At 48.7% G+C, this 27553-nt stretch overlaps 1 protein-coding gene across 1 annotated transcript; it reads left to right on the top strand.

Moving 5' to 3' along the window:
* Positions 1–729: 729 nt before the first annotated feature.
* LOC140395633 (pyrroline-5-carboxylate reductase 1, mitochondrial-like) lies at positions 730–22606 on the top strand. Its single transcript, XM_072483639.1, has 7 exons — positions 730–1011; positions 8311–8381; positions 11185–11364; positions 14260–14481; positions 16417–16509; positions 17916–18079; positions 19198–22606. The coding sequence occupies exons 1-7, from the start codon at positions 945–947 to the stop codon at positions 19337–19339; spliced, it is 939 nt and encodes a 312-aa protein (XP_072339740.1). The 5' UTR covers positions 730–944; the 3' UTR covers positions 19340–22606.
* The last annotated feature ends 4947 nt before the right edge of the window (positions 22607–27553 follow it).

The following is a 27553-nucleotide window of genomic DNA, read 5'->3' as shown; positions in this document are numbered from 1 at the left end:
CTCTGCTCGGCCCCTTCCCCACTCTGCTCGGCCCCTTCCCCACTCTGCTCGGCCCCTTCCCCACTCTGCTCGGCCCCTTCCCCACTCTGCTCGGCCCCTTCCCCACTCTGCTGGGATCCACCAGCCCCTTCCCCACTCTGCTGGGATCCACCAGCCCCTTCCCCACTCTGCTGAGCCCCTTCCCCACTCTGCTGGGCCCCTACCCCACTCTGCTGGGCCCCTGTCCCACTCTGCTGGATACACCAGCCCCTTCCCCTCTCTGCTGGGCCCCTGCCCCACTCTGCTGGGCCCCTGCCCCACTCTGCTGGGCCCCTGCCCCACTCTGCTGGGCCCCTGCCCCCCTCTGCTGGGCCCCTGCCCCACTCTGCTGGATACACCAGCCCCTTCCCCACTCTGCTGAGTCCCTTCCCCACTCTGCGGGGCCCCTGCCCCACTCTGCGGGGCCCCTGCCCCACTCTGCGGGGCCCCTGCCCCACTCTGCTGGATACTCCAGCCCCTTCCCCACTCTGCTGGATACACCAGCCCCTTCCCCACTCTGCTGGAAAGTGATGCAATCCTGAGCTCCTGTTGCGAGGATGGGCCAGCTGTCTTCCAGAGACCCCGCCCATCTCTTCACCCATTGGCGGATGCCCAGCAGATGGGCGGGACCCAGCTGCGGCCCCCACCCTGATTGGTGGAGGGGGCCGTCAGGAGCAGGAAGTGACAAGTTGCTTCAATTGATACATCTCAATGTAGCCACGTTGGCAGCGCTACTTCCCGGAGCTGTAGCTACTCCCTCCTTACTGCCTCTGTCCCTCCACCCTCTCTCTCCCTCCCTCCTTCTCTCCTCCACCCTTCCAGGCTGGGTCACTGCGCCCCTGCCTCTGATTTCTGCCTGGGTTTTGTGTTCCAGATAAGGGCTGCCGAAGGGCTTCCGGAATTGCTCTGACAAAAGGACAAGGGAAATGAGCGTGGGATTCATTGGAGCGGGACAGCTGGCCTTCGCTTTAGCCCGGGGATTCACTGCTGCAGGTGAGAGGTTGGGGTTGGGGGGGGGGGGGGGGGGGGGCAGGTAGCTCGGCTGTGGAGTGGGATTGCTGCTTGCCCCATCTTCAGGGCTCACTGGGAAACCCTGCTGAGGGTCTGACATGTAGGTTCTCGTCAGCAGGGCACCCCAGCATCCATACAGAACAGTTGGCCAGATTGTTTGAAGGGGTTAAGTTGTCTCTGACATATATCCCAGGTAAAGCGGTTATACAACAGCTGATGGTCTAACTTTCCCATCTCCATCTCTTCACTATTTACATATTTTGTCTGACATCAAGTCTGGGACCATTCGACCACGAGGAAAGTAATGGCATAGTTATTGGTCTTTGTCCCAAATTCAGCTCCCTCCATCCCCTCCCCAATCTGACGTCCCTCTCCTCTGCACCCCCTTCCTTCACCCCTCCTCCTCCACTCCTTCCCTCGCCTCACCACCCCAGTCCGCCATGCCTTTATCCTTCTCCCCCCACCCCCTTCCCTCGCTCCCGAGCCACTGTCCTGGTCTGAACCAGATCATCAGTAACTTTAATGTCCAGCCCAAATTTGAGCTTTAACTCCCTCCTCCCCCGCTCAATCGAAGAACACTTGTTGCTCGCCCTCACACCCGCCGCCCTCACACCCGCCGCCCTCACACCCGCCGATCCTCCAGCCCTTCCTGACCTGTTCTATCTTGGTCTTGCTATGTCATCAAGCGCGATTCTCCAGCCTCGTTACGCTCTCGCCCAAGCGTAACGAGGCCGGTGAATAGCGGGAGAGGCCAAAAACGAGATCCGCACCAGGCAGCAAACAGTTTGCGATGCCCCCGGCCCGGTCCCCTCGGCAAAATCGGGATCGTGACTATTCCATGGCAAGATACCAATTATCGCCACTGAGGCCCCATTCCCATACAATTAATGAGAGTGACCCCATTTCCAACATCCTCTCGTCATTCATCGCCCTCCCCAGCAAGTGCTCACGCTGGCTCCGATTAGTGCTCCTTTTTAAAAATCCTGAACCTGGTGGAAGGGCTTCTGTGGGGAGGTGAGTAGCCACCTTTACTCACAGGTAAAGAGCCCAGGGGCGCTGGGCTTGCCGCCCCAATGCTCAGCAGGGGGGGGGGGGGAGAGGGGGACTCTCCGCAGGGGCCACCCGCGATGGGGGGGGGGGGGGGGAGGGTGCACTGGGGAGATGGGCAAAGGGTCCGGGGTTCAGTCAACATTGCGCAAGGAAGTGACAGAGGCATCATAATGGTGTTGTGAAAAGGTGTTTAACCTGCTGTACAAACCCCCCTCCTGATGCTCACCCGATTGTGCCCCCGAAACCTGTCCACTAACATGTCCCACTGAGGTGTGTATATCTGCGTTGGTGGGTGGCGGGGATGACAGCTGTGCCGCTACCACGCTTGCATCGTCAGAGCTCTCCTCCGAGATGTTCTCCCCGGAGTCCGGAGAGGGTGCTGCCCGGGATGGGCTGGCTGCATCGGCTGGAGGACCTGCGGGAGAATGAACATGTGGTCAGTGGGAGGGATGGGTCAGTAACAATATCAACAAGGCAATAACAACTCCCGTGTGACAGGTCCCCCAGCTGGAGCCCGGTGGTTCCTCACCTCTGCGGTGTCCGCCAGCCTCCACGTGGCTGAGCGTTCTATCCTCGGCCATACTGGTCACCAGGGCCTGTTCCTCGAAGGAGGTGAGGATTCTTATGTCTGGCACACCTCCTCCAGTCTGGGCCCTCTCCCAGCCATTATGGGAGAGCTTTTCCTGAGGAGACACAGAGAGGGCACCGTTAGTCATGCGCATGGTTCACAGGGGAGGGGGGGGTGCTGTAGGTAGCATGGGGAGTTGGGGGGGGTGGGTGCTCCCTTGAGGGTGGGGGGGCATTGGTGTCTACCCACTCATGCTGCCCGATGTAGGTCGTTGACCTCCTGCACTGGAGGCCAGTTCTCCCGGTCACACTCCCCGAGCTGACTGCTGCCGACCCCTCATCCCAGGCAGCAGTGCCTCCTGGCCTATCCTCTGGGAACCTTGGAGGAACAGTCCACCCTGTCCAGGAGCCTCCCCAGATCGGCGCCCCGAATCTTGGGGCTGGTCTCCTGGGTGCCATTTTTGCGAGCTGGCTGGGTTTGCCCGAGCAAGTGCAGCTTAAGTGCTGCTCAACGTTGTTAGCGTGGGGCTGGCGAGGGCGGTCCCGGTGAATCAGCTGGCGCGTCTTCATTTGTGGCGAGAAGCCAGTTGTGGTGAGGCTTGTTAAGGGGACCAATTAACGTTGAATTGCGTTGCCGGCCTCGCGAGGCAACGCGTGGGGAAGCTCACGGCAATTGCTGCTCGCTACCACACTTAGAAATCTTTCTTGAGAATTGCGCCCATGGAGGTTTACAGCACAGAAAGAGGCCCTTCAGCCCATCGTATCTGTGCCAGCCATCAAGCACCTATCTATTCGAATCCCATTCACCAGCACTTGTGTGCTACGGTACATAAAAGAAAAAAAAATTTATTCAAATTTTTTAATATTTTCAACAAAACCACCCCTCCTTACAAAAAACAAAGACCACATAAATAAACATCTTGTAGCTATGTCACACAGTAGTAAACACAAAGTACCCTCCACCCCCCGGGTTGCCGCTGCTGCTGTCAACCTCCTAACGCTCCGCTAGAAAGTCAAGGAACGGTTGCCACCGCCTGAAGAACCCTTGCACAGATCCTCTTCAGGCAAAATTTACCCTCTCCAATTTAATGAACCCTGCCATGTCACTGATCCAGGCTTCCACGCTTGGGGGGGCCTCGCATCCTTCCACTGTAGCAGAATCCTCCGCCGGGCTACCAGGGACGCAAAAGGCCAGAATACCGGCCTCTTTCGCCTCCTGCGATCCCGGGTGCTGCGGCCCTTTTAAGTGATCATCTAAATGCTTCTTAAATGTTGTGAGGGTTCCCGCCTCTACCATCTCTGGGTGAAAAAATGTTGTCAAATCCCCTAAAAGTCTTCTGCCCCGTAAATTCATGGTTGTTGACACCTCTCCTAAGTGGTAAAGTTCCTTCCTATCTATGTCCCTCATAATTTTGTGCATCTCAATCAGGCCTGTCCTCGGCCTCCTTTGTTGTAAGGGAAGCAACCCCAGTTTAGCCAGCCTCTCTTCACAGCTGAAATGCTCCAGCCCAGGCAACATCCTGGCAAATTTCCTCTGCACTGTTTCTAGTGGAACCACATCCTTCTTGATGTGGCAACTGGATCTGCACACAATACTCTCACTGTGGCCTAACCAGTGTTTATGCAGCTCCATCATAACTTCCTTGCGCTTATATTCTGCGTCCCGGCTAATAAAGCCAAGTATCCCATCAGCTTTATTAACCACATTGTCTACCTGTCCTGCTGCCTTCAGGGACGTCTGGGCATGCACTCCAAGGTCCCTCTGGTCCTCACTACTTCCTAGTGTCCGACCGTTCATTGTATATTCCCTCTCCTCGTTAGTCCTCCCAAACTGCACCACCTCACACTTTTCAGGATTAAATTCCATTTGCCTCTGTTCTGCCAATCTGACCAGCCTGCCTATATCATCCTGTAATCTGAGGCTTTCCTCCTCGCTGTTTACACCACCAAGCTTTGTGTCATCTGTGGAGGGAACAGAAAAACAAAAAGTTTTACAACTATGGATGGTAACAGTTAACCACAGAAATGAATACTAGTTCACATGATGTCCAGAGTCAGAGTCCAGTAAGGATTTATTTCACATAGGAGCTTAATCAGCTGGCTGGAGACCCGAGTTGTAGAGTTCTCTCTACAATTGGTGCTGATACCACAAGGTGACATTGGACCCAGAGATTGGGTCTGTGCTGCGGGCAATGGTCGGAAGTCTCCCTGCGGAGACAGGCTTCGAGGAGCAGACTGCTGTTCAGCCTGGAGTTCCGATCCACCCCATGGATGCCACTCATAATCTTATACACCTCTATCAGGTTCCTCCTCAACCTTTTCTGCTCCAAGGAAAACAGCCCCAGCTTTTCCAATCTTTCTGCATAGTTCAGCCTCTCCATCCCAGGCAGCATTCTGGTAAATCTCCTCTGCACCTTCTCCAGTGCAATCGCATCCTTCCTAGAATGTGGTGACCAGAACTGCACACAGTACACCAGTTGTGGCCTAACCTGTGTTTTATACAGTCCCAACATGACCTCCCTGCTCTTGTATTCTATGCCTCGGCTAATAAAGGCATCCCATATGCCTTCTTTTTTTTTAATAAACATTTTATTGATTTTTTTTTGGCATTGTAACAGCAGCAATATAAACAATGTACATGAGAATATAAACATAGTGCAAATACCACAGGTCCCACCATTAATTAACCCCCTAATTTACGCTGACCTAGCCCCCTCCTCACCCCCACTCCCCTCCTCTGCTGACGATTAATTTTCCGCGAAGAAGTCGACGAACGGTTGCCACCTCCGGGCGAACCCTAATAGTGACCCTCTCAAGGTGAACTTTATTTTCTCCAAACAGCGAAAGCTAGCCTTGTCTGATAGCCAGATCTCCGACTTGGGGGGCTTTGAGTCCCTCCAAGCTAATAGTATCTGTCTCCGGGCTACCGGGGAAGCAAAGGCCAGAACGTCTGCCTCTTTCTCCTCCTGGATTCCCGGGTCTTCCGCACCCTGAAAATCGCCACCTCTGGACTCAGCGCCACCCTTGTTTTTAACACTGTGGACATGACGTCCGCAAACCCCTGCCAAAATCCCCTAAGCTTTGGACATGCCCAGAACATGTGGACATGGTTCGCTGGTCGTCCCGCACATTTTGCACACCTGTCTTCCACCCCAAAGAATCTGCTCATCCGGGTCACTGTCATGTGGGCCCGGTGAACAACCTTGAATTGTATCAGGCTGAGCCTGGCACAAGTTGCGGTCGCGTTGACTCTACACCATGTGCCTTCTTAACCACGTTATCTACCTACCCTGCCACCTTCAGGGATCTGTGGATGTGCACTCTGACCTTCAGTACTTTCCAGGGTCCTATCATAATAATCCTTTGCATTATTAGCTCTTTCCAAGTGAATCAGCTCACACTTTTCCAGATTAAATTCCCACTTGCCACTACTCTAGCCGCCTGACCAGTCCATTGATATCCTCCTGTCGTCCACGGCTCTCCTCCTCACGATTTACCACCCTGCCAATTTCCGTGTCATCCCTCACCCTCTTGATTATACTTCTTACGTTTAATCATTCATGTGCAGCACAAATAGCCAGGGCTCCAGCACCGAGGCCTGTGGAAGCCCACGGGCAAAATCCTTCCAGTCACAGAAACATCCCTCTGCCATCACCCTCTGCTTCCTGCCTCCCAGCCAATATTGGATCCCATGTGCCACCTTGCCTTGGATCCTGTTAGAACTCACACGAGTGCTTCAGGGTCGGAGCAATTACTCTCCCCAGGCGTCTCGTTGAGTACGAGCTCCCCCGCTGAGGACAGGGTTACCCATGGACAGGGTAATAGACTTGGATATGAAAGTGGGCCAGGTTTGGAACCGACATGCCTGACCCGGATGGGATCTGAAGAGTTTTGTACATATTATTACTTTGCAATAAATCTAGTTTCTCTTTATCCACAAGCCTCGAACTTGTCTGTGGTCTCTAAAGATCCCATGGGCCCTTACTTTATTGACCAGTCTGCCATGAGGGCCAAAACCTTGCTAAAGTCAATATAGATCACATCAAATCCATTCTCCTAATTTAAAATAAAAATTGTTTTCCAATTAAATACATGAATAGGATGGGAATAGAGGGATACGGACCCCGGAAGTATAGAAGATTTTAGTTTAAACCGGGCAGCATGGTTGGCGCAGGCTTGGAGGGCCGAAGGGCCTGTTCCTGTGCTGTACTTTTCTTTGTTCTAAGGGGCAATTTATTTGGATTTGTTTATTGTCACGTGTACCGAGGTACAGGGAAAAGTATTTTTCTGCGAGCAGCTCAAACAGATCGTTTAGTACACGAAAATAAAATAAAAATAAAATACATAATAAGGCAACACAAGGTCCACAATGTAATTACACAGACACCTGCATCGGGTGAAGCATACAGGGGTGTAGTGTTAATCAGGTCAATCCATAAGAGGGTCGTTTTGGAGTCTGGTAACAGGGGGGAAGAAGCTGTTTTTGAGTCTGTTCGTGCGTGTTCTCAGATGTTTGTATCTCCTGCCCGATAGAAGAAGTTGGAAAAGTGAGTAAGCCGGGTGGGAGGGGTCTTTGATTATGCTGCTCGCTTTCCCAAGGGAGTGGGACGTGTAGATAGAGTCAATGGATGGGAGGCAGGTTCGTGGACTGGGCGGTGTTCACAACTCTGAAGTTACCTGCGGTCTTGGGCCGAGCAGTTGCCATACCAGGCTGTGATGCAGCCAGATAGGATGCTTTCTGTGGTGCATTTGTAAAAGTTGGTAAGAGTTAGTGTGGACATGCCGAATTTCCTTAGTTTCCTGAGGAAGTATAGGCGCTGTTGTGCTTTCTTGGTGGTAGCGTCGACGTGGGTGGACCAGGGCAGATTTTTGGAGATGTGGACTCCTACGAATTTGAAGCTGCTAACCATCTCCACCTCGGTCCCGTTGATGCTGACAGGGGTGTGTACAGTACTTTGCTTCCTGAAGTCAATGATCTGCTCTTTAGTTTTGCTGGCATTGAGAGAGAGATTGTTGTCGCTGCACCTCTCTACTAGGTTCTCCATCTCCCTCCTGTATTCTGACTCGTCGTTGTTCGAGATCTGGCCCACTATGGTCGTGTCGTCAGCAAACCTGTAGATGGAGTTGGAACCAAATTTTGCCACGCAGTCATGTGTGTGTATAGGGAGTACAGTCGGGGGATAAGTACGTAGCATTGCAGGGTCCCGGTATTGAGGACTATTGTGGAGGGGGTGTTGTTGTTTGTTCTAACTGAATAGCGTGATTTAGCATGGCCAGTCCACCTACCCTGCGCATTTTGGGGGTCTGTGGGGGCGAGACCCATGCAGAAACGGGGAGAATGTGCAAATTCCACGCGGATAGTGACCCAGGGCCGGGATTGAACCCGGGTCCTCGGTGCCATGAGGCAGCAGTGCTAGCCACTGCGCCAACGCCCCAGGATTAGTGAGAATTTGAGGAAATGCATTTTCACCCAGTGGGAGGTAAGGCCTGGAACTCGCTTCTTGAGAGGGCGGTTGAAGCCCAAACCCTGGTTGCATTTGGAAAAGTACTCGGGTACGCACTTGGGTTGCCATAATTTACAGGGCTGCGGCCAAGAACTGGAAAAGCATTGGATGGTGCTTTTTCTCCCCCCATTTATTTAACTCATGGTTTTTTCATCCTCAGGTGTCTTAGCTGCTCACAAGATTACAGCAAGTTCCCCAGACCAGGAATTACCCACTGTCGGAGGCCTGAGGGTAGGGATCATCATGTTGGCTTAAACAATTCACTGTAACACTGTCTCTTTTGAACAGTGAGATGATTATTATGGGGAGATGGTAGCGCGGAGGTAATGTCACTGGGCTAGTAACCCAGAGGCCCAGGCTAATGCCCTGGGGGCAGGGGTTCATTCATTCAATTAATGAGAGCCGGAATTGAAAACTAGTCAGTAATAGTGACCGTGAAACTATCAGAAACCCGTCGGGTACACAAATGCCCTTTCGGGAAGGAAATCCGCCACCCTTACCCAGTCTGGCCTACATGTGACTCCAGACCCACAACATTGTGGTTGAGATGGCCGAGCAAATTTCATGGACAATTCAGAATGGCCAACAAATGCTGCCCCATCCACTTCCGGCTAGCTTTCACAACAACATGTGATAGAGCTTATTAAATCTTGCCAGTACAACATTGGCTGACTATGTGTTACTTGGCAGTAACGGGCAAGGTGCGTTGCTCGCGTGTGTGGATCACCAGCGCTCTCACCAGAGGCCACACGTCAGAAGTTGGTAAAACGTTGATTTTGTGGTAACTGTCAGACAATCCTGGTATGTACTGATAATAACCTTTATTATTGTCACAAGTAGGCTTACATTAACACTGCAATGAAGTTACTGTGAAAATCCCCTAGTTGCCACATTCCGGCGCCTGTTCGGGTACACAGAGGGAGAATTCAGAATGTCCAATTCACCTAACAGCACGTCTTTCGGGACTTGTGGGAGGAAACCGGAGCACCCGGAGGAAACCCGTAGAGACACCGGGAGAACGTGCAGACTCCGCACAGACAAGTGACCCAAGCGGGAATCGAACCTGGGACCCTGCCGCTGTGAAGCAGCAGTGCTAACCACTGTGCGGCCGTGCTGCCCCGGAAGAGCTCTTTTCCAAATGCTTCAGTTATTTCAGCTGGAACAACACATTGCCTCCTCTGTTCTGGTCACCTTTAACTTTCAATCCCAGTTTTAATCTCACTCTGACCTACCCAGCTGTGAAAGGATCTTGTTTGCTTGGGAGCAGTTTACTAAAACTCCAAACACATCTCAACTCGGCTAAAAGAAGCATGTACCGATTTGCCCACTGCAGAAAGCAGGTGAGCTAGTGTGCCCTCTCAAACACATGCCAACCTGAAAGCGTGGCAGAAAGATCAGACAGTGGCAAGTTTATTGCTCCTCATTTAATAATCTGCTGTTCTTGGTCGTCAGAGGCTGTTGTCTAAGTACAGTTGCACTCAGTACAGTTCCCACATTTAGATAATTAGTGAGTATTAAAAATGGGCATTGCGTTTCCAGTCTCACTCCTAAAACGAAGAGAGCGGGGAGGGTTGCAGATTCCGATTTCTGTCTAACTTTGAGGTGAAGGGACAAAAGGCAGGCACAGAGACCTACCTCGGTTGTGGTTTCCTCCACCCTCCGAGTCAATTCTCCTGAATAAGCACAAAGGTGTCACCAGTCTGTTTATCATCTGGCACTTTCCTCAGATTTTAAATTGGGAGCAGCTTCTGCTTTCTCCCAGGGGACGTGACCTTCACGTCAGAGTGAGGACAATCCTGGGTTATGTCAGAAAATATTTCTTCGCAATAAAGGACAGTGAAGAATCTGGAACTCTCTTCCCTCACAAAGTCTGTGGGTTAGTTGAAAATTGAGACTGATAAAGACATTTGTTGGGCAATGATATATGTTTCAGAACCAAGGCACATCAATAGAGGTACAGGTCAGCCATGGTCCAGTTGAGAGGTGGAATATGCTCAAGGGTCTGAATATCCCAATATTGTTCCTACGACCATTTATTTTTGTCAAAGCTGTTGCTGATAAAGGTGGGAGACCCTGAGATCACCGGGTCCAATCTAAGCGCTGATCACATTGCATGATTAAAATGCCATAAAGATGATCAGGCAGAATATCCATTGACCTAATTAAAAATAAATAAATTTAGAGTACCCAATTCATTTTTTGCAATTAAGGGGCAATTTAGCGTGGCCAATCCACCTACCCTGCACATCTTTTGGGTTGTGGGGGCGAAACCCTCGCAAACACGGGGAGAATGTGCAAACTCCACGCGGAGAGTTACCCAGAGCCGGGATCGAACCTGGGACCTCGGTGCCGTGAGGCAGCAGGGCTAACCCACTGCACCACCGTGCTGCCCTCCATTGACCTAATCTATTATTATTGTCACAAGCAGGCTTACAGTAACACTGCAACCAGGGGTTGGTTTAGCACAGGGCGAAAGAGCTGGCTTTTAAAGCAGACCCAGGCAGACCAGCAGCACGGTTCACCTCCCGTACCAGCCTCCCCTAACAGGCGCCGGAATGTGGCGACTAGGGGCTTTTGCACAGTAACTTCATTTGAAGCCTACTTGTGACAATAAGCCATTTTCATTTTCATTTCAATGAAGTTACTGTGAAAATGCCTCAGTTGCCACACTGCTCAGGTACACAGAGGGAAAATTCAGAATGTCCAATTCACCTAACAAGCACGTCTTCCAGGACTTGTGGGAGGAAACCGGAGCACCCGGAGGAAACCCACGCAGACACGGGGAGAACGTGCAGACTCCACACAGACAGTGACCCAAGATGGAATCGAACCTGGGACCCCGGCACATGAAGCAACACTGTGCTAACCACTGTGCTGCCATGCTGCCCACACGATACCCCATCATTTAACAGCAATTGTATTTTAACTTGAGGGAAATGATGGGGGTGCAGGGAATGGCGTTCTGACTCTGTGCGTTCGTTATACCATGTCAATCCAATCTTCCTAATTAGTTTCTTTAAATTCTGTTTGGTAGAAGCTTGGTGTCAATTTTACCTTGAGCAACAAGGAGACTGTTCAGAAGAGCGATGTGCTGTTCCTTGCTGTCAAACCACCCATTATCCCTTTCGTACTGGATGAGATTGCACCGGATATCGAAGAACGTCACTTAATTGTGTCTTGTGCTGCTGGAGTCACCATTAGCTCCATCGAAAAGGTGAGGGTTCTTTCTGAAACTTTGTTCCAGCGCCAACGCATTCACCAAAATGCCAGTGGGAGTGTGAAATAGGATGGCCTATGTTTGTGATTTATGATATTTGCTGAAATGTAATCATTTCTGTACAATGACTTTAAAACATGTGAATTATTTGATAAATTAAATGAGTTTATGGGAAACCGGTCAAAGTTTCAGAGAGTTGCACAGGTTCGCTGGGATGATTACGCTCCTTCTGAGCTGAAAAATTCTATGAATGCCTATTGTCTCTCAAATAGCCCACATTGCTTCACATAATGAATGACCCGGGGTGGGGGCTGTACGCGCGCGCGCGCGCGCGCGTGTGTGTGTGTGTGTACATCCCTGGACACTACTTTTTCACCTCCAAAATCATGGAGCTTAACGATGTTTTTTTTTTTCTTTTTAAAAGAATTAAGAAATTTAGAGTACCCAATTCATTTTTTCCCATTGAGGGGCAATTTAGCGGGTTCAATCCACCTACCTTGCACATCTTTGGGCTGTGGGAGCGAAACCCACGCAAACACGGGGAGAATGTGCAAACTCCACACGGGCAGTGACCCAGAGCCGGGATTGAACCTGGGACCTCGGTGCCGTGAGACTACAGTGCTACCACTGCGCCACCGTGCTGCCCTGGAGCTTAACGATGTTGATAACTATCTTGCAACAATAGAGGGGCGTGTTACAAAGTTGCCAAGTGCGATGAACTCTGCTGATTATTCCAAACAGCTGCAATACCATTGGACAGCTTTTAGAAAGCACAGTTTAAATATCAAGAGTGACTCATCACAGCATAAAGTGATCATGATCAGCATGATGTGAACCTGGTGGGATTCCATTCATTTTGTATCAATTTATCCTTTGATGTCCATGCAACTGTAACCTCATCAAGTGATATTGTTAATTCGGTCAACATCCGTCCAGAGGTTCCTATTTATTGGAACGGTTTTGCTTTCAATTTTTTTTTTAAAGTGTACTCAGTTATTTTTTTTTCCAATAAAGGGGAAATTTAGCAGGGCCAGTCTACCTACCCTGCACACCCTTGGGTTGTGGGAGTGAGATTTTTGCCATTTTTAAATGTGGGGGCCAGCCACTACTTGGAAGCGAAGCAGAGGAGGGAGACCGCTCTGCCCATCTCAGCGAGCCTATAAATAAAAAGGAAGTTAACTTTAACAAACACGATATTTATTTGGCTCGAGATTGTATCTGCACCTTAGCTGTAAGACCAATCCAGGGAATGGACATGGCGGTATTGGCACGGCTGCATTTACTGTCCAGCTGTGCTTGCCCTGAAAAGGTGGAGCAGCCTTTGCACAAAGTGCTTTCAGACCTGTATCAGGTACTGATGCTAATCCGTTCTCTGCATTCAGTTTGCTTGAAGACTGATAGTATATTGTGGCAAAACTGTCGTTCCTCTGCCACTCCCTATCTGGGAAACTCTAAATCCGCAGGTCCTATGGGGAGATCAACAATGGTTCCCTCTGTGGTCCTCGTAGGGGTTTAAACAGGTATATTCCCAGAATCTGCTTCCTTTTCTAAACATCTGACCTAGAGTTTCACTCTCTTCTATCGTTCCTGAACATCTTTGAGTCATTTACGTCGCAGAAGGTGGCCATTCAGCCCATGCTCTCTCGCCTCTATTGTAATCAGTTCCATCTACTGCAAGTAGCCATGTTTCCTCATTCCTTACATTTTTAAAAATCCATTTACGGGACGCGTCACTGGCTAGGTCAGCATTTATTGTCCATCCCTAGTTCCCCTTCCGTAGGTGGTGGTGAGCTGCCGCCTTGAATCGCTGCAGTTCCTGAGGTGTAGGTACACCCGCAGTGCTGTTAGGGAGGGAGTTTCAGGATTTTGCCCCAGCGACAGTGAAGGAACGGCCGATATATTTCCGAGTCAGGGTGGTGAGTGACTTGGAGGGGACTCTCCAGGTGGTGGGGTTCCCAGGTAACTACTGCCCTTGTCCTTCCAGTGTGGTCGTGGGTTTGATAAGTGCTGCTTAAGGAACTTTGGTGACCTTACCTCACACTTCCTGAACTCTTCAACAGGAATTTTGTCACGGTATTAGTGGTAAGAGAAATCAGGAATTCGGTCTGCCAAAAGACAGTGGGTGCTGGACTAATTAGAACATTTCGGACTGAAATCAATATATTTTTGTATGGTATCAAGGGAAGTTATGGTTAAATGAAGTTGTGGTACAAATCACCCATGATCTAATTGATCTTTCTGTTCTCTGGAGTGACTGAATGATCACTCCCCTCCATTTCTTCTCTATGTTGAAAGCTGGGTACACTGTTTATTCCCAAGTTAATGAACCCCCACTGGTCTAGTTATCGTTCAATCTTTGGTCAGCCTCTCAACAGTTTGCATTGAAGGAATCCACCTACGTTCTTCAAAGAAATGCTCCACAAGTAAACAGCAGAGATTTATTTAGGGGAAAGCTGGATAAACACACGAGGGAGGAAAAGAAGAATATAATGATCCGATTGGATGAAGAGGGATGAGTGGGCAGAGGGGTGGACCAGATAGGGGTGGCACGGGGGCACAGTGGCTCACTGCTGCCTCACAGCGCCGAGGACCTGAGTTCGATCTCGGCCCCTGGTCACTATGTGGAGTTTGCACATTCTCCCTGTGTCTGCGTGAGTCTCACCCCCTACAACCCAAAAGATGTGCAGGATAGGTGGATTGGCTACCCTAAATTGACCCTTCATTGGGAAATAAAATAATTGGGTACTCTAAATTTTTTTTTTTTTAATGTTTTAAAAAGAGGGATAGACCAGATGGGCTGAATAGCCTGTTTCTGTGCTGTAACGCACGTTCTATGTAGCATTGATCCTGTCAATTCTGCCACTTCTCTCACGTAGCTGCTTGGTATTACAGAAACTGTCCGCGGTGCGTGCGTTTCCGAAAGTGATCCGCTTAATGACCAACACACCCGTGGTTGTACGAGAGGGGGCCACCGTGTACGCCACGGGAACGCATGCAGCAGTGGAAGATGGACACCTGCTGGAGCAGCTGATGGCCAGTGTCGGCTATTGTGTGGAAGTGGAAGAGGATTCGATCGACGCCGTCACTGGGCTCAGTGGCAGTGGTCCTGCCTATGTACGTATCAAGCCTATCTCCTTGTGCGCACAACACACCAATCGGACTGGGCAGGAAGCCAAGGGGGTGGAATTGGGGGCTTCAGTGGCGTAGTGGTATTTGTCACTGGACTAATAATCCAGAGACCCCAGGGCAAGATCTGGGGACCCGGGTTCGAATTCCACCAGGGCAGATGGCGAAATTTGAATTCAATAAAAATCTGGAATTAAAAAGAAAAGAGTTGAATGACAACCATGAAGCTGTTACAGATTGTTATAAAAACCCATTTAGTTCACTACTGCCCTTTAGGGAAGGAAATCTGCCGTTCTCACCTGGTCTGGCCTACACGTGACTCCAGACCCACGGCAATGTGGTTGACTCTCAAATGCCCTCTGAAAAGGAGGGCAATCGATGCTGACCCAGCCGGCGATGCCCTCGTCCCATAAAATGAAATTTTAAAAAGCAACAAGAAGTTAATGGTTGGAATTTTTTTTTAATGTTCGTTGTTCTTGTTAAAACCTTTGCTGTTCTTCCATTCATCTTTCCTCTCGGTAAAATATTCTGTGACTAAACAAAAATCTGTCGACCAGAAGAAATATCAATTGATTTTTTTTATCATGCCCGCACACAGACAGCTATCCCTTCATTATCCCCTGCAACTCTTTTGCATGCAAGTAATTGCAGACCTTAACTTGTGTCTCTGCTCCTTGAATCTTACGGCCTCCCACCTCTGAGCAGTTCTCCTGTTATATGAAGCCTTTAACGTAGTCGAACCTCCCAAGGAGATTGATGTGAAGAAATTTGACATCTACCATGAGAGGAGGAAAGACGAATGGCAGCTTTGTCAAAGCGGTCAATTTTAAGACTCCCCTGGCCAGCCTTCCAACCCTACATCCTTTGTCAACTTAAGCTCATCTAAAAATCTACTGCCCATTCCCACCTTGCACCGAGGCTCCACGCTCCTTTCTTTGCTCTCTAATCTACCTCGGCTTCAGGTCTGGCAACACCTCGGCTGTAGAATCCTCATCCTTGTTTTTAAAGCCCTCGACAGCCTCATCCCTCCATCTCTCCGTAAAAGAATCTTTACAGCGCAGCAAAAGGCCATTTGGTCCATCCAGACCACTGGCTCTTGGAAAGAGCAATCGATTCAGGCCCAGTCCCCTGCCTTATCCCCGTACCCTTGCACATTCTCTCTTTTCAGAGAGGAATCAAATTACCTTTTGAATATATTGATCGAACCTGCCTCCACCACCCTCTCAGGAAGTTTGTTCCAGATTCCACCCACCTTCTGGGTGAAAAACCCTTTCTTCACATCGCTTCGACTTCTTTTGCAAATTATTTTGAATCTGTGCCATTGAGTTCTTGATGCTCTCCTGAGATGGAGCAGTTTCTCACTCTATCCTCTGTCCATACCCCTCAGGATCTTGAATACCTCTATCAAATCTGCTCCTCCTCCTCATGTCCTTCACCCCTACATTCCTCTTAGATCGCGAAGATTCTCAATTCTGGCCTTTTGTGAATCCCAGATGTTCACCGTCAGCTATTTGTACTCCAAGCTCTGGGATTCCCTCCCTCTCGTCCCCATCACCCTTCTCTCCTTCTTTCAGATGCTCCTTAACCACAGACCTCTTTTTTAGTTGCCTATCCTGACACCTCCTTTAGTGGCTCAGCATCATTTTTGGTAACACTCCTGCAAAGCACCGTGGAACATTTTACTGCCTCGAAGGATTTGTACAATCCAAAGTTGGCCACGTTGCAGATGCACGGGTCTTGATGGAGCGAGTCGCAGGCTTCCAGAGTGAGTTCACGTGCTATTCCGGGACAGGCGTGGACCATCTAATGGAAGTTGGAGATCGGAGGTTGGTGAGAGGGAAGGAAGCAGAAAGAATTGATAAGTGAGGTGATGTTTGCATGTTCCTTCAGACAAGGAGGAGTAACCTTCATGAATATTTCCAGGCTTTCACAGCTATAGATGCCCTGGCAGATGGCGGGGTGAAGATGGGTCTCACTCGTAGATTGGCTGTTCGACTTGGTGCTCAAGCGTTGCTGGTCAGTAAACTCCAATGTGTCTTCTCTCTAACCTACAATACATCTGGATAGTGTTAATTTATTGATGCTAGGGAGCTGTTCCGTTTAAGCCACTGCATTAGTTTAGCGCAGGCTCGTCCAACCTTTTCATGCACTAGGCCATGGGTGGGATTCTCCCCTACCCGGCGGGGCAGGGGGCCCTGGTGGGATGGAGTGGCGTGAACCACACCGTCGTCGGCAGCCCAAAGGTGCGGATTTTGCCGCACCTTTAGGGGCCAAGCCCTCCCCATGAGGGGCTAGGCCCATGCCGGAGTGGTTGCCGTCCCGCCGGCTCGCGTGGAAGGCCTTTGGCGCGGGGACAATGGCCGACGTGGAGAGGAAAGAGTGCCCCCACGGCACAGGCCCGCCCGCGGATCAGTGGGCCCCGACCGCGGGCCAGGCCACCGTGGGGGCACCGCCCCACGTCCCCCCAGGACCCCGGAGCCCGCTCGCGCCGCCTGGTCCTGCTAGTAAGGGAGGTGGTTTAATTCACGCTGGCGGGACCGGCATTATAGCAGCGGGACTTCGGCCCATCGCGGGCCGGAGAATCGCCGGGGGTCCGACGACTGGCGCGGTGCAATTTCTGCCCCCGGCGAATCTCCGGTGCCGGAGAATTCGGCGGCCGGCGGGGGTGGGATTCACGCCGCCCCCCTCCGGCGATTGTCTGACCCGGTGGGGGCTCGGAGAATCCCGCCCCAGATTTCCAATTTTTTCTCACTCCAGGGCCCAATGAGCGAATTTTGAAATTATGAGTTTCGGCAACATTTAAACATGAATCTCAATAAAGTGTTGGGGTAGGAAGAAAAGAAAAAAGTTGACGAACGAAAATAAAGCAACATCAAAGCGATAAATTGATCATTTAAAATATTCCGCAATTAATAATGATCACCATTATGTGTGAGAGGATCAAATTGTGTTTTCGCTGGCTCGCTCTCAGAGTACTTATTCACCCACCCATTGTGTGCGTTGGTGTGAGCGTGTCGGTGAATGGGGGTGAGGATTAGTGTGAATCCTAAGACTGGGGGTGAGGCAAACTCCTCTCTCTCTCTCACTCACAACATACACCATCACTTGTGCTCTCAGTTGCGTGCACATTCTCTCACTGACTCACACCAGTAGATGGGTGGAGTGGCCCGCTGGCCGCATGTTGGGCAAGCCCTGGTTTGGTGAACTCAAACCTCCCATTAAATAGGATCCTTTGGAATGGAAGGCTGGGACGTGTCCATCCAGATCGTTCCAGATGAGTTCCAAATTGCCTAATCCAAACGTTGACGGTAATTTTAGCAACTTAGATTTTCAAATTTTAAAATGTGCTGTGCGCCTTTTCTCGAAATCACTAAGGTTTTTTTGCGCGGTCATCAGTGTATTTTGTCGTTTCCTTTTGACAGGGAGCCGCTAAGATGTTGTTGGAGTCCGAGCAACACCCTGGACAACTGAAGGATAACGTGTGTTCGCCAGGCGGTGCAACGATCCATGCCATACACTTCCTGGAAAGTGGGGGCTTCCGCAGTCTGCTCATCAATGCTGTCGAGGCTTCGTGTGTAAGAACGAGGTGTGTGTCTCTCAGTATGAGTGGATGTCTCTCTCTCTCTCTCTCTTTCCCCCCCCCCCCCCCCCAACTCTAAATCAGCCTTTGTTCTTCCTGTGAGCTTGCCAACTAAATACCAATAACATTTAGCCTTGGCATGGATTTTGCTTCCAATCTGTGGGAGTCAGATGCTCTGATTCATACCGCTGAGGTCTAATGAAAGCCGAGGAGGAAGCTGTTAACTGCTTCAGTTGGAGGGGCGGTACGGTGGCGCAGTGGTTAGCATTGCTGCCTCACGGCGCCGAGGTCCCGGGTTCGATCCCGGCCCCGGGTCACTGTCCGTGTGGAGTTTGCATATTCTCCCCGTGTTTGCGTGGGTTTCGCCCCCACAACCCAAAGATGTGCAGGGTGAATTGGCCACGCCAAATTGTCCATTCATTGGAAAAGAAAAGAATTGGGTACTCTAAATTTTTTTTAAACTGCTGCAGTTGTGTCATTTATTATAATAATAATAATCTTTATTGTCACAAGTAGGCTTACATTAACACCGCAATGACGTTACTGTGGAAATCCCCTAGTCGCCACATTCCGGCGCCTGTTCGGGTACACAGAGGGAGAATTCAGAATGTCCAATTCACCTAACAGCGTGTCTTTCGGGACATGTGGGAGGAAACTGGAGCACCTGGAGGAAAGCTACCCACTGTGCTTAACAACAGTATATATTTTATGTAACTTTTATTTTAAAACATAAGATAATTCTCAGCACGATAGCCTCTTTCTCCTAAGATTGTCTGCTTTACTGGGCTAATTTGGAGAAATACCTGTGTCGGGCCTGGGTTCCCAGCTCCCTCACTGCTCTTTATCTCCATCACCCAGTGCTGCTTCACTAACAACAATGGACAACCATCTCGATTTAATATTGGTTGTGGAAAGTGAGCACAGATTACTGCAATGGGCCACCGTTCGGTCACTTGTTCTGATGGCGGCTGTGTTTTTTGAGATGAGTGTATCAGATAAAGCGATTGTAGGACCCTGTTGTTGTCGGGCAGCCATTCACCTGCGCGCTGTGGGAATTTACTCCACTTGTTTCTTCGCCTGCTCTTGCACTTTGTACACAAGTCTCTGCCTTTCTCGCTGTTTAGGGAGCTGCAGTGCCTGGCTGACAAAGAGACCGTTTCCCCTGCCGCCATTAAAAAGACCACTCTGGACAATGTGAAAAAGACCGCCTCTAAAGCTGGCATCAGCCTCTTCAACAACAAGTACCCCGGAAGCAAGCAACACTGATTAGTGTGCTGCATACGAAGACTGACTATTGGAGTTGAATGGGTCGGCGAGAGCGAAACCCGGGTAGTGTTACCAAAGGGCAGATTGAAATGCATTAAATGGAGATTAGTGACTTTGTTTTTGTAAGCACACTATACTGCTCCTGAATCTGAAGTTTGTTAGAATTGTAATATGAAGGTAAGAACAGATATTTAAGGTGTCCACTTAAAACCAACAGTTAATTTGTGTGCTGTACATAAACAAAATAACATTGGATGTATTTCTATGCTAGTCTGAGTTCCACTTTTTTAAAATTACCTTCCTGACTATTGTTCCCAAATGCACAAAACCAATTGACTCCTTTTGTGAATGTTCCTGATACAATGGCTTGACCAACAGTTCTTTTGCACTGTTCTTTGCTTTCTCTCCATTAACCATTTTCACTTCCATGGGCCTTTTAATCCCATGGAATTTAGATCTGCTAACAAGTCCATTGTATGACACTTCATTGAAAGTCCCTATACACAAGATCAACCACACTACCTTTGTCAACCCTCCCCGTTGTGCTTTCAAAGAACTGAATCAAGTTTACCAGACAATGTTTGCCTTTAACAGTTCTGTCATTTACAAATGCACTTTTCCAAGTGTAAACAAATTTGAGTTCTGGGATTCATTGTTACCCTGGGACTGAACAGAAACATCTCTGCACTGGGATTCTCCAGAAATGATGGTATTTGTGTTGATGGATAATGATACAGCACTCGTGTTTCAGGAGGTCTTGTGGCGCAGTGGGCAAGCGTCCCTACCTCTGAGCTAGAAGCTCCGGGTTTGAGTCCCACCCCAGGACTTGACGGCCAGGGATGGTGCGTCCGTAACGAAGCCAGCATTCCGAGGAGAGTCAGCCAGACACTGATGTGCACGGAGGAAACGTGCCCAGTAGCCATACCATGCTGGGGGGCAGCTAAATTGTTTAACAGTGCCACTTCTGCCCCTCAGTGGGAGGAAGCGCAGCCCTCAGGCTGCCAAACAATCAGATTGGCTGGCAGTTCCACCATTCCAGGCAGCACCAGAGCTCCGTTGTGGGCACTGCCGGGACTGTAGAAAGTAGCCACCTGACCTGTTTTGCATGCCCCTGCGCCTCCCCCAGCACAAACATATCCACGGGGGCATGTAAACTGAATCCCCGGAAAGTTAAACAGGATCTACCAGCCGTTGATAGAATATATCATATTCATTAATAGAAATGCTAAATGAGTTGCCTGGGCTTTCTTGGATCAGATGAACGGGGCTGAAATGCTTCAGTTTTATCTTACTATAAACTCACTTCTGAAAGCCCCTCACTGCGTGGTGAGGAGACCGAACTCGAAGTAATCAATGGAGGTGGACTATCAGCGTTGGAGGTGGACTATCCGCGTTGGGCTTTGAAAAAGAAATGTTACAAAGGGGAATCTAGCTGCTAGTCAAGGAGCACAAATTGTTTTGTGAGCGCTTCATGCAGGAACCCGCTTCCCATGTTGCTATGGATATGTGATCCAATGAGTCGGGTTACGTTCCAGCCACCAGGAAGCGGAGCTAGATGCGATCCTAAAGACTGCATTCAGTCATATAAAAGTACAGTGGCCAATTGACCAAGAAAATAGGGAAAACCTTTCCTCAACCAAAGTGGACACAGGAATAACGTACTGATTTGTTTTTGTTCGAGTAAGGGGTTTGGGATGAAGGTGGGGAAGAGGGATGCGTAGAGCCTGTTTGGGGACGGGAACCGTACTCTTCAATTCTTAGCGAATGGAGGGAAGCGGGTAATTGATGAAACAGGATGTGCTTTTAATCGTGTAACATGAAGACATCTTTTCTGAAGTTAATTTTCTGACAGGTTTTAAGCAGATGTCTACTTTGGCGTGAACTCTAGTCTCAATCGCCCTTTAGAAAATTTAACTAGTTTCTGGAATCGTGGAACTGTCGATTTTCAAAATCCGATTATTCACCAAAGAGTGAACATGTTCAATAGGAGTTAAGAAGTCTGAACTTTTTCTAATCTTGAATAATTGGATAATCTTGCATATCCCTGACAACAGGGCTACAGTCTGTTCTGATGTTCTGTTCACTTTACCTGTGACCCAGAAACCTGGGCTGGCTGGTGTATTATGAACATTTTAAATTGGTGAAGCTGTAGTCCTATTTCTATGTACATTTTACACGTAGAGCTACCACGCATCTTACAGCCCAGAGCTAAACAAAAATGAGATACTTTGGTTTGGTGAATTCTGGGAGTGATAGATATTTGCGTTGTTCGAAAACAATGAGATCGGTACACTTTTGTTCTCGTGCAAATTGCTGTAAATATCCTACAAGCCAACACTCTTAAGGCGGAGGATTTATTTCAGAAAAGGACAGATTTGCAGACAAATAGTTGCTTGGTCAAATTCATTAAATTTTAGAATAAAATCTTGCATGACCATACAGTCATAGGACGGAGGAGCAGAAGTAGGCCATTCAGCTGACTGAGCCTGCTCCACCAATGAATGAGATCATGACCGATCTGATATGATAATCCTCAACTCTACTTTCCCACCTGATCCCCCAAACCTTGATTCGCTTACTGATTAAAAATCTGTCTATCTCAGGTTTGAACATACTTAACGGCCGAGCTTCTGCAGCTCTCTGTGGTGAGGAATTCCACAGATTCACTCCCCTCTGAGAGAAGAAATTCCTCCTCATTTCTGTCTGAAATGGGCGACCCCTTACGCTGAGATTATGCCCTCTGGTCCTAGACTCTCGCACAAGGGGAAACAACCTCTCAGCATTGACCCTGTCAAACCCCTGAGAATCCAATATGACCCTTCTAGTTTAATACTGCTTAAAATCATGGCTTCAATTTTTAAAAAAAAGTGTTATAGAGGTTACGGCTTATCCAGCATAGAATAACCTCTACTCTACTATGGTTAAAGGTATTTGCTGAATTTGATAAAAGGGAGGCTTGCCGATTAATTTATCAGGGTCAGACTCTGCGATGTTAGCAATGAATCATTGTGTATTTGGGCCAGCAATGAGCATGATGTCAAAGGGATCAAGTTTGCCAATTTATTTGACTGCTTCTGATTGAGGTTAATTTCCTAATTATCTGAATTTGTTAAGTTGGACCTTGCATCGTAAGTATGTATGATTCTGTTAAAGTCGATGTAAAACAGTGTACTTAAAGAGCTTTTTAACTTTAGATAGCAATGTACAGCTGAGTTGTGGAACTTGAATTCAACATGAATTTAGTAATAAAAAACACAGACATTTTAAGATATAGAAGTAAGTTGTGTATGTTCCACAAAAAAAGCACATCGCACAAACCTTAAAATAATAATCTTCATTAGTGTCTCAAGTAGGCTTACATTAACACTGCAAAGAAATTACTGTGAAAATCCCCGAGTCGCCACACTCCGGCGCCTGTTCGGGTACACTGAGGGAGAATTCAGAATGTCCAATTCACCTAACAAGCACGTCTTTCGGGACTTGTGGGAGGAAACCGGAGCACCCGGAGGAAACCCACGCAGACACGGGGAGGACGTGCAGACTCTGCACAGACAGTGGCCCAAGCCGGGAATCGAACCTGGGACCCTGGAGCTGTGAAGCAGCAGTGCTAACCACATATTAAAGCTGAGTTTTGCAAGTCCATTAGCCCCGAGCGAAGCATCATTGTACTATCAGGGATGTCTTCTTCTGGTTTCGAAATGCAAGAATGGCTCTGCTGCTGACCTAATTCTAGTTCAGGGACTTAAATGCAGAAATCGACGTTGACACTCGTGGAGCACTGAGCGAGTGCTACCCTGCTGGACGTGCCCTTTTCTGGATCAGATGTCAAACTGAGGCCCTGTCTACTTCCTCAGGCAGGCGTGAACAATCACGGGGCACTATTTTGAACAAGAGCATGGGAAATCTCCGCGATATTCTGGTTAATATTTATTCCTCAAGCCCCCCCACCGCGCCCCCCCCCCCCCCCCCCCCCCCACACACACGTGACATGTTTCGTGGCAGCAGAGTCTTTGGTCCCGTAGCTGTCGATGGGGTTTTCCATTGTATGCATTCCCCACTGTCGGGAAACCCGCAGTCGGCAGGATCCGAAGATCCCGTTGGCGGGTGGGAAAGGATAGTAAATCCCAGCCATTATCTGGTCATTATCACATTGTTCTTGGTGGAAACGTGCTGTGTGCATATCTGCAGCCCGAGCCATACATTAGGGCAGTGACTTTATTTCTGAATTGGTTGTAAAGTGGTTTGGGAGAGCCTGACACCATAAAGGATGCTACATAAATGCACGCAGTCCACTGATTTAAAGTCCCAGAGGTAAATGCAGCGGGTCTCATGGTGGCAAAGAAGGTCAAGCCTCAGGGAGTTGGGGGAGTTCTTGATAGAAAGGCCAGTGTTGTGTGGCACTACCACCAACAGGGGACAGACCTTGAGGTGGGTGCCCATTGTTAAAAAGGGGACCTTCCCCTTCCTCCGATGCCCAAGCAGGGTTATCTGCGGGGCATTCTTAAGCCATTGAGCTCCAGCTTCAAAATTGAGGGGCTGGTTAAGGCCTCAAAGTGGATGGAAAGCAGCCCTTATGTGTCTAATATTTGGACAGTTAAGGACTTCAGTTGGGCAGGCTGACCTAGGGCTTGCCTGTCGCACATAAAGTTGAGGACAGGTCAGGGGTGGGATGGGAGAATGGCAAGAAGGTCACCAGAAAATTTTGGCCGAAAGGAGACAGGAGGTCTTGGAAGTAATGTGCAAGCTGGCTAAAAGGGGTTAAAATTTGGATAGATGTGTGAATAGACCAGAGATGCTGAGGAACTGGGTGTTTTCCCAGAAGTGGTTAAACTGTGAACTGGGGTGTTACTGGTTGATCAGTTGAAGAGGATCTGGAATGCTGCACAATCAGGATTGTCGTGACCTGTGGAAGAAATGATTCATGGAAATGTGGCTTGCCAACGATAATCATACCCATGAAACTCTTAGTTGAAAGATGTTGTCTGATGTCTCCTGACCTACTCTGGGTAAATAAAGAATAGCATATGATGGAACTGTGCAGCTATCTCATGCCACATCTGTGTGTGGAGTGACATGGATGCTGAAGACTTTATTGAATCAGAAGTTAAAGTGAAATTTACCTTATTATTTGAAGTATAAATCCTGAAGGTACATAGTTGTCAAGCAAGTCTGCGACAGTTGGTGAGGGAACCAACAAGAGGGAAAAAACAACTTGGTTATCCTCACCAACCTGCCTGCCATAGATGCATCTGTCCATGGCGATATCGGGAAGAGTGACCATTGCGCAGACACTGTGGGGACAAAGTCCCATCTTCACATTGAGGATACCCTCCACCGTGTTGTGTGGCACTACCACTGTGCGAAAATGCGATAGATTTCATATAAATCTAGCAACTCCACACTGGGCATCCTTGAGGCACTGTGGGTACCTGCAGCAGCAGAATTGTACTCGGCCACACCCTGTAATCTCAGGGATCAACATATCCCCTACTCGACCATTACCATCAAACCAGGTGGTCAATGAAGAGTGCAGAGGGTGTGATAACCCTCAGGAGGACCTTGGGGAATCACCCATCAATCTTCCCACAGAGCTTGTTGAGAACGGGATCCTATGGTATTGGGTGGAGACCGGCCCAACGGGTACTCGCTACCATCCCAGACTCAGACCGGGTGTTAATTCCAGGCTCGGACACTTGTGTTGTGCATCACAGGTGTGGCTTTACTTTTGAATTTAATATAAATCTGCTTAAATCTTCATATCTCCTGGATCACAACACTGGCAATGAGGAGCAACAATGGGAATCTGGACAGCCCGATTTTACGGGGAAAAAAACTCTGGTAAAGAAACTAACAAAGAGAACCTGGGAATGCCACTATTTGGGAAACTCAAGTCGTGTGATGCGGCTGAAAGAATGTGTTATTGCTTTCATGGGAATAGCATAGAAGGTGACAACCGACGAAAGGTAATCCTTTTGACTGCTTGTGGAGCCCGATGTTTTGCATCATTAAGAGTTTGACATACCCAGCAGCCCCGGAATCAAATACCTTGAATGATCTGGTGGAAATAGTGGCAAATCAGTACAACCCAAGACCATTGGTAATTCTCCAGAGCTACAGGTTTAATATGGCCAGAAGAATCCCTGGAGAACCCATAATGGAGTTCCTGACCATGCTCAGGAAACTGGTGGGACACTGAGCATGGGTCATCCCTACTGGAGATGCCACGGGACCGACTGGTATGCGGGATAAACAACATTGTGACACAGAAAAAACTGCTTGCAAACCCCCCCCCCTCGACCTTAAAAGAGCCATAGAACTGGCACTGTTCCTGGAAAATATCAAGAAAGGGGCCCAGGAACTTCAAGGCTCAATGGATTGTAGTGTGCTCAACATCAGACGCATCTCATGTGGGCAAACCGGGCTCCCCATAGAAAGTCCTTCCATACCCTACCCACTACCTGTTCACCACTCAGCCACTGCATGCAAGGATATGGGTTTGACAGCCGTGAAACTCCAGAAATGTTAGGGAAGATTCCCCGGGGGACTTCGGGGAACAGTCGCAAGAGTACTGTATCTGTGGCCGATGGGTACGCCCATGGCAAGAGGGCCAGAATAATCAGTATGGGTACCACTAGGGCCAGAAGCCAAATCCACCTCAGGCCCAAGCCTTGAAAAAAACAACCAGCCCGAACAGAATGAACTGATGCAGCTGAACTGCATCTGAATTACCATCCTCAAAGGTGCTCCTATCAAAAGTAAACTCCAGGTCAACGGCCACCCCTTGGAAATGGAAGTGGACACAGGAGATGCTGTCTCCATTATAGGAGAACAGACCTTCAGGTGCCTCTGAGCGGGCATCAGCCCCTGTGCCTGCGAGACACCAATGCCAGGCTGGCCACGTACACGGGGGAGCATCTATGAATTCTAGGAACCACCGTGACCCCGGTCACCCATGGGCAACAGATGGTCTGACTCCCCTCATAGTTGTACAAGGACCAGGGCCCTGTCTCCTGCGCAGAGACTGGCTGCAAAAAATCCAATTGGACTGGCAACAAATTTTCAAAGTGTCAACCGGTGGCCCATACAAATTAATCGGGAAATACCCGAGGTATTTCAGGATGGCCTCGGCAAAATCAAAGGAGCAAGGGCAAAAATGTACATAGATCCAGAGGCCCTACCTTCAGTACTTCAGAGCCTGGAAGACCTTTTTATTCCAAAAGTAAGATACTCAGTCCGGTTGAAGAGGTATCCAAAACACTCTTATTTTTTCAATAATTTACTTAATACATTTGCATAAAGATTTATTCAAAACTTAGATCAAAGTGATACATAAACTTGTCAGACTACAGCGAAAAATCTTTGAAATTTTAGCATTAAAATAAAGGGAAAGAAAATACTTCAAAGAAATAATTTTTGCGGATGCTTCAAGAATTCCGGAAGGTTACAATTCTCCTAATAATCAATCATACGATCATATTCTTAAGGAAATCCTTATCTATGGTTTAGCCCCTTATTTACTCTCAATGGTTCTAATTCTCAGCTGAGGCCCCCCTCCCTAATTCGTTCAAAAAGGTGCCGATCACTTAACATCTGATTGGTTAATTAGACATTAATCACTTACTCCAAATTAATTTGTGTTTCCCTGACACAGGACAGTTTCCCATGTATTTTCTCTCACGGTCAAAATCTTTGCATCATGTCCGGCCTAGCCTTACTGTGTTACTAAGTTGTTGCAATTCTGCTGAATGTGCCTTTATACTGCTTCTTTAAGTATACTTATACAGTACATCTTTTGAAACATTGTCAGTACCTATAGACCGTCATGGTCAGGGTTCAATAGTTCACTCATTTTTTATAAGTCGATTATACTTTTGCAGACTTATTATTTTTCAAGAATCATTTTATTCTCCAATATAGATTTAGTTGATTTCTTAAAGGACCCCTAAATAATTTGTAAATCCAGTAGTACCCAACCAGTCCCCTATGCTTTAGTCACCAAGGTAGAGCCAAACTTGGGCGGCGGAAGATCCTTGCCCAGACATGCCCGGTACAATTTGCGGAATGGGCTGTGCTAGTAGTTCCAGTCCTAAAGCCCGACAAGTTGGTCTGCCTTTGTGGATACTATGCATGAACCGTCAATACAGCCTCCCTCCTTGAATGGTACACCATGCCGTGCATCAAAGACCTGTATGCAAAACTGTCAGGAGGCCACAC

This window comes from Scyliorhinus torazame, chromosome 18 (genome assembly GCF_047496885.1).
Source record: "Scyliorhinus torazame isolate Kashiwa2021f chromosome 18, sScyTor2.1, whole genome shotgun sequence".
Taxonomy (NCBI): domain Eukaryota; kingdom Metazoa; phylum Chordata; class Chondrichthyes; order Carcharhiniformes; family Scyliorhinidae; genus Scyliorhinus; species Scyliorhinus torazame.
This window is presented reverse-complemented; position numbering and strand designations above follow the sequence as displayed.

What these genes read in the sequence shown, in the direction of transcription:
- LOC140395633 (XM_072483639.1), top strand. Translation starts at nt 945, where the DNA reads ATGAGCGTGGGATTCATTGGAGCGGGACAGCTGGCCTTCGCTTTAGCC. An exon ending in CCGGGGATTCACTGCTGCAG is followed by an intron (nt 1,012 to 8,310) that starts GTGAGAGGTTGG and finishes TTTCATCCTCAG; the next exon opens with GTGTCTTAGCTGCTCACAAG. An exon ending in CCACTGTCGGAGGCCTGAGG is followed by an intron (nt 8,382 to 11,184) that starts GTAGGGATCATC and finishes TCTGTTTGGTAG; the next exon opens with AAGCTTGGTGTCAATTTTAC.